Source organism: Ursus americanus, chromosome 16, assembly GCF_024610735.1.
Source record: "Ursus americanus isolate L20-20 chromosome 16, mUrsAme1.1.p, whole genome shotgun sequence".
Taxonomy (NCBI): Eukaryota; Metazoa; Chordata; class Mammalia; order Carnivora; family Ursidae; genus Ursus; species Ursus americanus.
The window spans coordinates 11403121-11417880 of NC_142142.1; the positions used below are offsets into that span (position 1 = coordinate 11403121).

General features: G+C 40.2%; 1 protein-coding gene across 6 annotated transcripts in view; it reads left to right on the forward strand.

The window, feature by feature from the left end:
- ACER3 (alkaline ceramidase 3) overlaps positions 1 to 14760 on the forward strand; it is a 176037-nt gene that overhangs the window by 21388 nt on the left and 139889 nt on the right. Inside the window, exon 1 of one of the 6 annotated variants that reach the window (XM_045816289.2) lies at positions 110 to 282. The exons of 2 other annotated variants lie outside the window; for them this stretch is intronic. In XM_045816289.2, coding sequence (XP_045672245.1) covers positions 180 to 282 — 103 coding nt within the window. In that variant the 5' untranslated portion in view covers positions 110 to 179. Of the gene's footprint in view, positions 1 to 109; positions 283 to 12903; positions 13004 to 14760 lie in introns of those variants that run through there. 3 more of the 6 variants (XM_087868175.1, XM_045816288.2, XM_087868176.1) reach the window with 3 other exon arrangements.

Here is a 14760-nt window from a genome sequence, read left to right on the forward strand (position 1 = left end):
CGGTGGGCGGGGTTTCCCCGCCGGGCACTGCTGCTGACGGCGCCGGCCCCGCCCCTCGGGGAGGGCGTGCGGGAGGGGCATGCGGTGAGCGCGCGAGCAGGGCCCGAGCCGGCCTGGGAGCCTGCCGAGCCGAGCGCAGCGAGCGGCGGAGCGTCTGGGCGGCGGCGGCAGCGTGCGCTATGGCTCCGGCCGCGGACCGCGAGGGCTACTGGGGTCCCACGACGTCCACGCTGGACTGGTGCGAGGAGAACTACGCGGTGACCTGGTACATCGCCGAGTTCTGTGAGTGCGGGCGCCAGCGCCCGGGCCTGAGGCGGGAGGCAGGGAAGGAGGTCTGAGGGGAGACTCCGCGTGAGGAAAGCAGAGGGCGGACCTGGCTGCCAGGGGAGGCACCAGGCCTGGCCGGGAAGGTGGGGTGGGGAGCCCTGGCCTGGGGGCAGGAATGGGAGCGCTGCCGAGGAGGGGAGCGGATGGGGGAATCCAGTGTGTCGGGTGAGGCGTGCCGGTCTGAACGGTTTGGGGGGGGGTGTTGAGTTTGCGGGAGTGGAAGAGAAGTGGGGAGCCCCCGCTGGACCAGAAGGGAGGCCTGAGGGTAGGGCTGGGATGGGAATTCCTGTCTGAGGGGCGGAGTGGGGCAGGCTGGGGCGGTCCGAGAGGAGGTTGGGAGAGTGGAGGACTCTGCTCGTTAGAATGAGGGCCCGGGACACCTGCTCCTACTGTTGCCGCCACCACCTTCGGCCTAAGGGCACAGGAGAAAGGAACAGGTCCTGGCCTCGTCTTACCGCAACCGTGAAAATTCCCAGGTCTTTCCCTTCCTTTTTGTTCTCGTCGGACCTCTTCGGTCACCTCCAGGGAAGGTGCCAGGCTCGCAAGAGCACATGGGACCATGTCCCTGCGCCACCCTGCCTCCTTTACGACTACCTAAGGGTTAGGGTTCATCTGAGGACACTACTTCCACTGACTGCCCCTTCTGAGAACTTGGGGAACATCCTTCTCCAGCAGCTGCCCCTGACAGTCCCCAGTTGCCCCCTAGGTCTGTGTGTGTGTGTGTGTGTGTGTGTTTCGCCAGATCTCATTCCACTAGGCTAGGGGAGCACAGGAAAAATCTGCCACTTTTTTAAATGCAGTTTACTTTGGTTAAAGTTTGAGAACACAATGTTTGACCCTTCTTCCAGTACCCACCTGCTTCTGGCAAAGTACAGAGAATATTTTTTGGCTATTTCGTCTTTTAATTGAGTCCACTTTCTCAGGACAGGAAGCAACTCTTCTTCGCTAACCTACCCATTGTTGGGTCCTTTGCCCAGGCATTTGTTTGGCTTGATAGGAAAGAAGCAAGAGTGTCATGCCAGCTGATTCTACTTTATTCTCTTCACAGTAATTGACTAAATTAAAAAAACAAAAACAAAAACGAACTCTTTGTAGTGTTCAAGACTTTAAACCGTTCCTTTTAAACCATGATTTAGGCTGAGAGTCACTTCTCCGGAACTACTAGTTTGAAGTAATAATTTTTACGTAGTAATGGAAGTATATGGGCAAAGGGATCATTTGTAGTGTAATTACTTGGCAGCCCAAGTGTTGGCAAGGAAGCGCTTTATCAGTTTGCTGTTAGATCATGTTGGCAAGCCCATACATGGTCCAGAGAAGGTCCATGAGAGGAAAAGACTTAAAACCATGCTTTCTGAACTGGAAGTGTGTAACATGAAAAAGAGAAACTCAAGGGTCTTCAAACACTGGATGGGCTGTCATATAGAGTAGTTCAGCTTTCGTATTTCTCTAGAATGTGGACTTAGAGTGTATGGATGGAAACTAACCGTAAGGGGAGAGATTTTGCTTCAACATAAGGAAACTTTTAAACCAAAGAATCATGGGATGGTTTGAGGAGAGGTAGAAGGTCACTGAAAGTGTTGAAACAGACATTGCTCAACTAACTCACATGAATATTTTGTGGGGAATTAATTTTTAGTAAAGAAAAGAGGTTGGCTTTAGTTGGCCTTTAGGTCCTTTGCATATTTATGGGTGGATATAGATAATAAGGCCCTTAGTGTAGAGCCAAGGATTAGAATCAAGAGAAAACTGACAGTTAAGTCATGTGAGCTATGAGAGTGCAAAATACTACTGTTCTGCCAGATAGCTCTGAGAAATGGGAAATGGCTTTTGGTCTTACTGTCCTCAGAGGAGGAAACTGAGCAGACTTCAGGGAGGGTTTTGACATAGGGATCAGGGGGTGCAAGAAGAGGGTAAGTGAATGTTGGTTTTCCTTTGCACATGTACCTTGGGAGAAAATTATCTGGAGGAAGTTGAGGTTAAGTCTTCTTACCCAGGAGGCAGTGGGTATCTATTGTATTTTGGAGTAAGAGAATTTGATCTTTGAAAAATACACTGGTTAATAATGATGTGCTGAAAACAAATGTTTTATCATTGTTATAATATTTACATTAATGATAGAAATTTTAAAAAGATAATAATGGTGATAATAGCTATATCTAAGTGCTTAGTGTATACCACGCTTTGCTAAGCACTTCATCTGTCTTCTCTCATTCTTTTTTTTTCTTTTGTAGATTTATTATTTTAGAGAGAGAGAAAGCGAAAGAGAGAGCTCAGAGCACGAAAGAGAGAGTGCATGCTCACCTGCTTGTGGGGGTGAGGGGAGGGGCAAGGGGAGAGGGAGAGAGAAAATCTTAAGCAGACTCCCTGTTGAGCTTAGTGGGGGGGTGCTCAATCCCAGACCCTGAAATCGTGACGTGAGCCGAAATCAAGAGTCTGTCACTCAACGTACTGAGCCACCCAGGTGCCCCTCTTTGATTTTTTTACCTAAGGTGTAGAGATAGTATTCAAGTTGAGGTCTGATTCTAAAGCTACTATATGCCATATTCTATCACACTTCCGTTGTTTTGTCCCCGCATGCAAGGGATGCGGACAGGTGAAATAGTATACTATCACAAAGGACAAATTGAGTAATTATTCAAGAATCCTATCTTTTAGGGGCGCCTGGGTGGCACAGCGGTTAAGCGTCTGCCTTCGGCTCAGGGCGTGATCCCGGCGATCTGGGATCGAGCCCCACGTCAGGCTCCTCTGCTATGAGCCTGCTTCTTCCTCTCCCACTCCCCTGCTTGTGTTCCCTCTCTCGCTGGCTGTCTCTATCTCTGTCAAATAAATAAATAAAATCTTAAAAAAAAAAAAAAAGAATCCTATCTTTTAGCACCAGGCTGTGTGTATTTTGAATAATAAAAAGATGAGTTTCTGGAATTGCATGTTCAGATGGCAACAGTTCTGAGTCACTGAAATACCTGAAAATCTGCCTTCTTAGGATCACCCAAGATCAGTTCAAATAATTCTTCTTCTTCTTCTTCTTTCTTCGTTTTCTTTCTTCTTCTCCTTCTCCTCCTTCTTCTTCTTTCCAAATTCCTTTTTTGTTTGAGCAGATTGTAAGGACAGGGGAAAAGGTAGAGTTTTTCTCTTAATTATAATTGTGAAATAATATATTCCTTGGTGTGGCAGAAGTTATAGGTACAGGCAGTTTCACTCTTTATGGTAGTAACCGTGCAAGTTAAAACCTGGCAAAATAGTCTTAATAGCCAATGGGAAAAGTTACAATTGTTCTGTGACCTTTAAAATTTTTTGTCAAGCACTGTAAACCCTCCTATTGATGGTTATAAATATAGAGAAAAATGAAAAAATAGCAAAGCTATTATTTAGTACACTGTAATTTAAAACATTAAAAACACTGAGAATTAAAATGTGCTATTTCTTTGTAAAAGAACTTATCAAGAGTAGTTTGAACAGTGCTGGCTTTCTTGTGATATAATGTATGATATGGAATGAGTAATTTTTCTATGCCTTGATGAATTGTCATACTCCTTTCTAAGTTTGGTTCAGCTTCAACATTTTGCTCTTTGCACTTTCAATATTGTGAAATATCTCTGAGAGTTCTTCTAATGCAGAGTTTTTTGCTGGCGTCACTTCTTCTGGTCCGTCTTCATCTTTTTCTCACAACCACTTTTTACATTTATGTTGATAAGTTCGCCTTCATGGAGTTCCTCTGGCTGCATATCTAGAATCTGTCTGCATATCTAGAATCTCTCAATGGCAGCAGTCAACATTGTCATTGTCAGCTATTTCTTTGATAACTCTGTTTATGTTTGATTGGAATTTCACTTCCAAAATTATCACTTTTTGTTTCTTTGGTACACTTTCATCATTGTTGGCTATTTCCCTCTTTTGCTTATTCATTTTTGTAAAATGTCACATACGTTTGTCACCAGGAGGTAAGGAGGCAACTCAGCTACACACTTTGCTGTCTGTACATGACCTGAATAACAGAGTACAGTGAATAATCACCAGCAGTTTTTGCCTTGATTTTTTTTTTTTAAGGATTTTATTTATTTTTAGAGAGCAAGCGTGCAAGTAGGGGGCGAGGGGAGAGGGAGAGGGAGAAAGAAAATCTCAAGCAGACTCCCCACTGAGTGCAGAGACTGATGCGAGATTCAGTCTCACAACCTGGAGATCATGACCTAAGCCGAAATCCAGAGTTGGATGCTTAACTGACTGCGTTACCGAGGCGCCCCTCAAACCACTTTTTAGACTTAGGTCTATAGTTAGAGTTTAGTAATACTTGAAGGCAAAGAGCATTTTGAAGTCTCATCTTTTTTTTTTTTTTTTTTTTTTTTTTTTTTAAAGATTTTATTTATTTATTCGACAGAGAGAGACAGCCAGCGAGAGAGGGAACACAAGCAGGGGGAGTGGGAGAGGAAGAAGCAGGCTCATAGCGGAAGAGCCTGATGTGGGACTCGATCCCGTAACGCTGGGATCACGCCCTGAGCCGAAGGCAGACGATTAACCGCTGTGCCACCCAGGCGCCCCTGAAGTCTCATCTTAACTTAGTTTTTACTCATGTTGTCCAAGATATTAACTAGGAAAAATTGTCATTTGGTAGCATATATTGGAAGAAATTACAGATTTTTTTTTAATGGAACAGTAATTGATATATGGGTAAATAAAAAGAATGAATACCTCAGATAGTAATTTGGAGAACTTTACTAAGCCAGAATACATAGAATAGTGAACATTTAAATGAAAGTCTTGCCCAGTGCATGATTAGCTCAGGTTAAAATTTTAAGTTGTTCCTTTGATTTTGGGTTTACCCTGTTCCTTTGCCAACTGTTTCCTCATTAGCGGGGAAAAAAACCTGACCTGGAGAGTTTTAGGTAGTGCAGAAGAGCATTTTAAAAGTAGAAGCATGGAGAAACATTTTAGTACCCAGCAAAATGATAGAGCCCAAAAGAGACAGCAAGGCAATTAGTAGTGACACAAAAGCCCCACATGTTTACTGTGGGAAAGTTCATAGTATAATGACTTGGAGCCAGGATCAAGATTCCTATTTGAACTTTGCGCTGTTGAATGTTGTGACTTTGGGCAAATCATTTAAGCATTCTTTGTATCAGTTTATTTTCTATAACATTATAACGATATCCAAGAGGGTTATGAGAATTAACTGGCATAATACATGTGAAAGAGCACAGTGAGGTGAAGTGCCTGACAAATACAGGGTGCTCAATAAATAGTAATTGAATTGGAATCTAGTCAAATAAGTCTAAAAAGTAAATCATGCTATGTTATAGTTGTGGCCTCCTCATCTGTGAGGGTTAGTTTTATGAGCGAACTTGGCTAGGCTATCGTATCCATTTATTTAATCAAATACTAATCTAGGTGTTGCTGTGAAGGTATCTTATAAATGTGGTCAACATCTACAATCAGTTGACTTTAAGTAAAGATTACTCTCAGTAATGTGGTTGGGCCTTATTCAGTCAGTTGAAAGGCCTTAAGAGCAAACACTGAGTTTGGGGAGGGTGGGGGATGGTTAAACTTTTTGGGGAGAGGTTTCCTCCATGACTTACTTGACTCCTCACTTTAGTGGACCTACTTGACTCCTCACTTTAGTGGACCTTTCCTCTCATCTCCTTTCCTCCCTTTCATCCTTTCTTTCATTTGTTTGAATATATTGAGAATATGCCAGAATTTTTGGATGTTTTCAGTGGGATGGCTTTTGCACATGATCTTCCCTTGTCATTTGTAGCTACATTCTCTGTGAATACCTCTTTAAACCTTGATTGATTACTCCTTACAGAGTTAGGTGCCTCTGTTTCCCTTGGAGAACTTTTTAAAACAATTAAAAAAAAAATCATTCATTTAACAGAAAGAGAGTGCACGCTCCTGCGCCCAAGAGGGGGAAGGAGCAGAGGGAGAGGGACAAGCAGACTACTGAGTGCAGAGCCAGTGCAGGGCAGGGCTCGCACTCACAACCCTGAGATCAGGCATGACCTGAGCCGAAATCAGGAGCCAAATGCTTAACAGACTGAGCCACCCGGGTACCCCTCCCTTGGAGGACTTTCTGTTAACTGAAGGATAAAGGCCAAATTCTAACATGGCATGAAAACCCCTTCTTCTTTTTTTTTTTTAATGAATATTTTTACCACAGTCAAGAATTTTGCAGTGAATATCTGTTCACCTATTGCCTAGATTCTATTATTAACATTTTATTGTGCTTGTTTTATACTTTTTTTTTTTTAAAGATTTTATTTATTTATTTTACAGAGAGAGCACAAGCAGGGAGAGCGGCAGGCAGAGGGAGAGGGAGAAGCAGGACCCTGGGATCATGACCTGAGCTGAAGGCAGCTGCTTAACTGACTGAGCCACCCAAGCGCCGCTGTGCTTGTTTTATTGCATGTCTGTCCATTTATCCATTCTTCTATCAATTCATTTTATTTTTTGATACATTTCAGAGTAAATTGCGGACATCTGTATACTTTCCCCTAAATCCTTCAACATGGATATCATCAGTTAAAGTTCAATTCTTTTTTTTTTTTTTTAAAGATTTTATTTATTTATTTAAGAGAGAGAGAGTGTGAGAGAGAAGAGAGCACTAGCAGGGGGTAGGGGTGAGCAGCGAGCATGGTGCGACTCAATCCCAGGACTATGGGATCATGACCTGAGCTGAAGGCAGACACTTAACTGACTGAGCCACCCAGGCACCCTTAAAGATCAATTCTTTTTGGGTTTTCTTTTGGATGTAAAATTTATATTTGATGTTATGCACAGATTTTATGGTATATTTGCTGAATTTTGAGAAATGCATACATTTGTGTAACCAAAACTTCTATTAGAATATGTAGCTTTACCATCAAGCAAGAAAATTCCTCATGCCCCTTCCCTGTTAATCCTCACCTCCACCTTCCCCTTCTGTCTAGGGCAACCACTGTTCTGATTTTTTTTCCCCCACCATAGATTAGATGTGCCTGTATATAAGTGAAATCATACAGTGTTTACTGTTTGGTATAAGACTTCTTTCGGTCAGCATATGGTTTTTCAGATTTCACCAATGTTGCATGTTTTGGTAGTTTCTTTTTATTGCGGAGTAGTTTTCCATTGTATGAATATACCATAGTTTATCAGTTTTCCTATTGCTAAACACCTGGCTGTTTTCAGGTTTTGGCAATTATAAATAAAGCTGCTATGAACATTCTTGCACAAGTCTTTTTGTGGATATATATTTTCATGTCTCATAGGTGAATACTCAGGATTGGAATAACTGGATCAGAGGGTAGTTGTGTGTTCAATTTTATTAGAAACTGCCAGACCTTTTCTCAAAGTGGTTGTAGTGTTTTACATTCACAGCATTTCATCCACTTCCTCACTAACATTTGGTGTGTCTTCAATTTTCGCCATTCTGGTAGTTATGTAGTTTTTTTTTTTTAACTCATTGTGGGATCCAGTGTATTCTAAACTCTTCAGTCTTTGTTCCTCCTTTTATCTTAATTCCTGCTTTCCCTGCATAAACTGTACTCTTTCCAAAACAGACTGTTTATATATCACATTTATATTCCGGTGTACTTTTCATTGTTTGTGTTCTTCCCATGAGAGATAATAATAAATTGTTTTTTAAAGCCATGAGGTTTGGGGGTGGTTTGTTTTTCAGCAATAAGTAACTGAAGTAGTGTCTAAAGTTGAGTTTTGAGCAATTTTGATTTCCTGTTGTCTAAACTCAGAGTAAGCCAAATTATACCGTACATTTTATTCTTAGAGGATGAAACTTTAAAAATAATAATAAAGTTTGATATAGGCCCTCTCTCTCTGAAAATTTCAAAGAATTTTTATAAGCATCATTTTATTTATCCCTCTGATGCACTCATAAGACTCAAAAGAGGTATTTTACCCAATGAAAATAAAGAACTACTTCAAGGTTGAAAGTATTCAGTTGCATGACTGGAAAAATCTTTGACTCATTAAAGGTGTGGACTCCATCTTAAAGTCCTTTAACTTTTCAGAGAAAGCTGCTTTTAACAGCAAGAGGAAAGACTGAATGGATTCAGAAACAAAACAGAACTCTAAAATTCTGCATGTTAAAATGTTGATACTGCTGTAAAACTGTTTTACAACTGGAATTCATTCATTTCTACAAAATGATAAGGAGATATTCTAGGTAAGATAGTCTCCACAAAATGAAATATTATGGTTTGAGGCTATTTTATTTGCAGGGTACCAATCCCTTCCCCACCCTTCCCCACCCCTCCCCACCCCCTTTTTAAAGCAGACATGAGGACACTCTGGTTTTGTTGTCTGATATCCAGTTGATCACTGGAGTTCATTTAGTTAGTTTTGCCAACCGGATGAATGTTCTCTGTTCTTTCACTACTCTAGAAATGTCCAACTTAGGGGTCCCTGGGTGGCTCAGTCAGTTAAGCATCTGCCTTCGGCTCAGGTCATGATCCCAGGGTCCTGGGATTGTGCCTCACATTGGGCTTCCATCTGCTTCTCCCTCTCCATCTGCCCCTCCCCCTGCTTGTTCTCTCTCTGTGTCTCTGTCAAATAAATAAGTAAAATCTTAAAAAAAAAAAAAAGTTCAACTTAAAGCTTGACAAAGAGAGTTATGACCTTCATAAAGGAGGACTGTTCTTTGGTTAAGAGCATTCATTAAGTAAACATTTAACCCCCTCTGTGCCTTTCCCTCATTCCATCTTCTTCCTTTTTCTCCAGAGATAACTGCTATTCTCAATTTAGTGTTTCTCATTTCCTAGCTTTTTACCCTGTGCATTTCTAAAAATATACTGTTTAGGTTTGCTTGTTTTATATTTTATATAAGTGGAATTGTACTGTGTGTGTGTGTTTATTCTTCAACTTGCTTTTTTCACTCATTGTGGTCAAATATGTATCATCCATGTTCCCCAAGAATTATCTTTGTTGATGGGTTTAGATATAGTTCATTTATTTTTACTGTTTAGAATTCTAAATCTATATGGATTTATCTGTTCTTCAGTCATTGGATGTTTTGTTGTTTTCAGGTTTTTGCTATTACAAATAATGTTATAACCTTCTTGTATGTATTCTAGTACACACAAATTAATAGTTCCTGTATCTATTGGGTAGTATTAGGGCATGCCCATATTCAAATTTTAGTAGATCAGAAGTTCTCACATTTTTTGGTCTCATGACTTCCTTTATACATTTGAAAATTACTGAGGACCCTGAAGAGCTCTGTGAGTTAAATCTTTTGGTATTTACTGTATTAGAAGTTAAAATTGAAAAGATTTAAGATTTTTATTAATCCATTTAAGATTAATGCTTGTGTAAGAATTGAGTAAACCCCCTGAAAAAAGTTTCATTCTGAGAAATGAGATTTAACCATGCTGTTGTATCAGTAGTTCGTTCCTATTTGTTTAATTTTTAAAATTTAAACAAATTTTTACAAAATTTTTTAATTTTATTTTTAATTTTTATTTTTTAAAAGATTTTATTTATTTTATTTGACACAGAGAGAGAGCACAAGCAGGGGGAATAAGCAGAGGGAGAGGGAGAAGCAGGCTCCCCACTGAGCAGGGAGCCTGACATGGGGCTCAATCCCAGGACCCTGGGATTTTGACTTGAGTCAAAGACAGATGCTTAACTGACTCAGGCACCCCAAAGATTTTTTTTATTTTTAAGTTATCTCCACACCCAATGTGGGGCTCAAACCCACAACCCAGGACCGGTAGTCACATGTTCTACCGATTGAGCCAGCCAGGTGCCCCAATATTTTGTTTCTTTTTATTGCTGAGTAGTGTTCCACTGTATGATTATAGTATAGTTTGTTTATCCATTGTCTTATTCATGGATAACACCAGGACTATTTCCAGTTTTTTGGCTATTATGAATAAGCCTATGAAAATTTTTATGCAAGTCTTTTCATGGACATATATTCTCATCTTTCTTGGGTAAATTCCTAGGACTGGAATTGTCAGGTCATAGAGTTGGTTAAGGGACTGCAACACTTTTTTCCAAAGTGATGTATCATTTTATTGTAGAAGTTTTAGGTGCTCCATATCCTCAACAACATTTGCTGATAGTCTTTTTGAAATTTTATCCACTGTGGACTATGTGTAGTGGTATCTCATTGTGTGTTGGGTTTTTTTTTTTAAGGATTTTATTTATTTATTTGTGAGAGAGACAAAGCATGAGCGGGGGAGGGCGATTGGGTAAAGGGAGAGTGAGGAGTAGAGGGAGAGGAGACACAGATGCCCTGCTGAGCAGGGAGCCTGAGCAAGGGGCCCAATCCCAGGACCCTGAGACCATGACCCAAGCTGAAGGCAGACCTTAACCAACTGAGCCACCCAGGAGCCCATCTCGTTGTGGTTTTAATTAACATTTACCTGATGAATAAACATAATGAGAACATTTTCATTGCTTCTTGAACATTACCGTATCTTCTTTTGTGAAGTGTCTTTTGCCCATTAAAATCTGTTTTTAAAAAAATTTTTGTGATTGAAGAATATAGTTGACATACAGTATTATATTAGTTTCATGTGTACAACGTAGTGATTCTACATTTATATATTATGAAATGCTTATCATGAAAAGTGTGGTTGCCATTTGTCACCATACAAAATTATTACAGTAAGATTCAGTCTCATTTTCTGTCTTTCTCTGATTACTGATTTACTGTGATTACTGATTTTTATTAGTAATTTTGATTACTGATTACATTTTATTTATTTCCACCCTTTTTTTTTTTTTTTTAAAGATTTTATTTATTTATTTATTTGACAGAGAGAGACAGCCAGCGAGAGAGGGAACACAAGCAGGGGGAGTGGGAGAGGAAGAAGCAGGCTCATAGCGGAGGAGCCTGATGTGGGGCTCGATCCCATAACGCGGGGATCACGCCCTGAGCCGAAGGCAGACGCTTAACCGCTGTGCCACCCAGGCGCCCCTATTTCCACCCTTTTTAATGCTTTTTATTCTACATCTCCTATATTCCTTGCCTTCTTTTGGCAGTGATAGGTTTTTTTTTTTAATTCCCTTTTCCCCTCTACTGGTTTGGAAGCTACTGGTTTGTTCTAGTTCTCGTTCTTTTATCTATCTATCTATATCTATATCTATATGATAAACATTTCATGATATATATATATATGTAAGTATAAATGTTGGATTTTTTAAAAAAATTTATTTATTAGAGGGAGAGAGAGGGAGAGAGAACTAGCAGGAGGGGCGGAGGGAGAAGGAGAGAGAATCTCAGGCAGATTCCATGCTAAGCATGGAGTCTGTCTCAGGGCTCGATCGCAGGACCCTGAGATTGATCTCCACCTGAGCTGAAACTGAAAGACCCTCAACTGACTGGGCCACCCAGGTACCCCTAAATGTCGGATTTTAAGTGTAGTTCTCTAGGCTGTACTTTTCTCATACCCATGATCTATTTATTTGATAACTGGAGTTTGTACCTCTTAATCTTTTTTTTTTTTTTTTAAGATTTTATTTATTTATTTGACAGAGATAGAGACAGCCAGCGAGAGAGGGAACACAAGCAGGGGGAGTGGGAGAGGAAGAAGCAGGCTCATAACGGAAGAGCCTGATGTGGGGCTCGATCCCAGATCGCCGGGATCACGCCCTGAGCCGAAGGCAGACGCTTAACCGCTGTGCCACCCAGGCGCCCCTGTACCTCTTAATCTTATTCAACTGTTTCATCCATTCCCCCATCCCTTTACCCTCTGGCAACTACCAGTTTGTTCTCAGTATTTATGAGTCTGTTTCTGTTTTGTTTGTTTTTTAAGTTCTCCATATAAGTGAAATCATATGGTATTTATCTTTGTCTGACTTACTCCACTTAGCATAATACCCTCCCTCTAGGTCCGTCCATGGTGTCAAAAATGGCAAGATTTCATTCTTTTTTATTGCTAAGTAATATTCAGTGTGTGTGTGTGTGTGTGTGTGTGTGCACGTGTGTGTGTGCCACATCTATTATCCATTCATCCTTCAATGGATACTTGGGTTTCTTCCGTATCTTTACTATTGTAAATGCTGCAATAAACAGAGGGGTGCATATATCTTTTTAAATTAGTTTTTTCTTTTTCTTTCTCTACCCAGAAGTAGAATTATTGGATTTTATAGCATTTCTATTTTTAATTTTTAGAGGAACTTCCATACTGTTTTCCATAGTGGCTACACCAATTAACATTCCTACCAATAGTACAAGGGTTCCCTTTTCTCTACCTCCTCACCAACACTTGTTATTTCTCGTCTTCCTGATATTAGCCCCTCTGACTGGTGTGAAGTGATAATCTCATTGTGGTTTTAATTTGTATTTCTCTGATGGTTAGTGATGTTGAGCATCTTTTCATGCATCTCTTGGCCATCTGTATGTCTTCTTTGGAGAAATGTCTACTCAGGTCTTCTCATTTTTTAATTAGATTGTTTGAGGGTTTTTTGGTGTTGAGTTGTATGAGTTTTTAATATATTTTGGATATTAACCCCTTATCAAATATGTCTTCTGCAAATATCTTCTTTCATTATTAGGTTGCCTTTTCATTTTGTTAATGGTTTCCTTTGCTGTGCGAAAAAACTGTACATATTTAAAGTGTATGATTTGCTAAATTTTGACAGATGTACTCCTGTGAACCCATCACCACAATCAAGATTTGAATATACTCATCATCCCAAAAAGTTTCCTTGTGCACCTTTGTTGCTTCATTAGTTGTTTCAGGTAGGAGAGTAAATCTGGTCCTTGTCACTCTATCTTGGGTGGAAGTGTAATGTTCATTACTTTTAATCCTGTCTGTATACAGCCTATCTTGCTTATTATTGCCCTCCGTTAGAAGTCTTCCTTAATCATTTGGTAAGCATGCAATGTGGGTATCTTCGTAAAATTGCTCTATCAGCTATGAAACTAGTACAAAGCCATGTGTACTATCAATAAATGGTTTGCTTCTTTAAGAGATTAGACAAAAACAATGGCACTAATTCTAAAAATGACCTAAAATTTAAGTTGTATAATGAACTTATGCTATAAAATCTGTTTTGTTTCTTTTGCCTGACATATTTTCCCCCAGGCTTTTACTGTCAGCCATCATGTGCCCTTATGTTTAAGGTGTTTATCTTATAAATAGCAGATAGATGTTTCTTTTATTTTTAAAACTCAGTGTCATTTTCTGTCTTTCTGTGATTACTGATATATTTTTATTTCTACCCTATCCTTTATAATAATGCTTTTTATCCTACATCTATATTTCTTGCCTTCTTTTGGCAGCGATAGGTTTTTTTATTCCCTTCTCCCCTCCACTGGTTTGGAAGCTACTGGTTTGTTATAGTTCTTTTCTTCTGGTGATTATTTAAATATTTTTTGAATACATGTTTGACTTAAAATCCAAACTTATTTCTTCTCTCCTTTTAGGTAATTGAAAGAAGCTACTTTAACTTTGTATATGCTCCTCTTAACTTATCGTTATTCAGTATGTAGTTCCACTTTGTATTAGTCTTTACCGCGTAACAAATTTCCACAAATGTAGTGGCTTAAAGTAGCACATTTATAATGTCATATTTTCTGTGGCTTAGGAGTGTGGGCCTGGCTTGGGTGGGTCATTTGCTTAGAGTCTCATAAGGCTGCAGTCAAGGTGTTGGCTGGGGCTGTGGTCTCATCTGAAGCTTGAAGAGGGAAGACATTATTAGCAGAATTTGGTTCCCTTTGGTTGTAGGGAAGGCTTCAGTTTCTTGCTGGCATTTGGATGGAGGCTAGTCTTAGCTCCTGGAGTCTGCCCTTGGTTCCTTGCTACTTGAGACCCCCAAAATAGGCAACCCACCAATGTGTGGTAGGTTGCTTCTTCAGCACCAGCAAGGGAGTGAGAGACTCCAGCAAGATGGGTGCTACAATCTCATATAATATTATCACATACTTGTACTTATGTATATCTTGTCATCTTGCTGTATTCTGTTGATTAGAAGCAAGTCACCGGTTCTGCTCACATACAAAGGGAGGGAGTTACACAAAGGCTTGGATACTAAGGGGTGAGGATCTTGGTGGCCACTTTATTTATTTAAGATTTATTTATTTATTTTAGAGTGAGAGAGAGTGTACACAATCAGGGTGAGGGGCAGAGGGTGAAGGGGAGGGAAAGGGACAAGCTAACTCTGGCTGTCCCATGGCTCCCTGAGATTGGTACCGGAGCCAAGACTTGAGCCAAAATCAAGCCGCTTGTCAACCAACTAAGCCACCCCAGCACCCCCTGGTGGCCACTGTAGAATATGCTTGTCACAAACCTTGTGTTTATACTTCCAAACAAGGTAATTAATTGTTTTTATTGTTTAATTTTTTTTCCCTTAAATTAGATCACTGTGGAACAACTTTCTTACTGTTATTCTGTGGTACTGGGTGGTTACTTTTCTATTTCATTTAACTACTGAGTAGGTAGTCCCTCAAGCATTTCATATAGATGATCTCAAATCCAGTTCTCATCCTTCCATGGT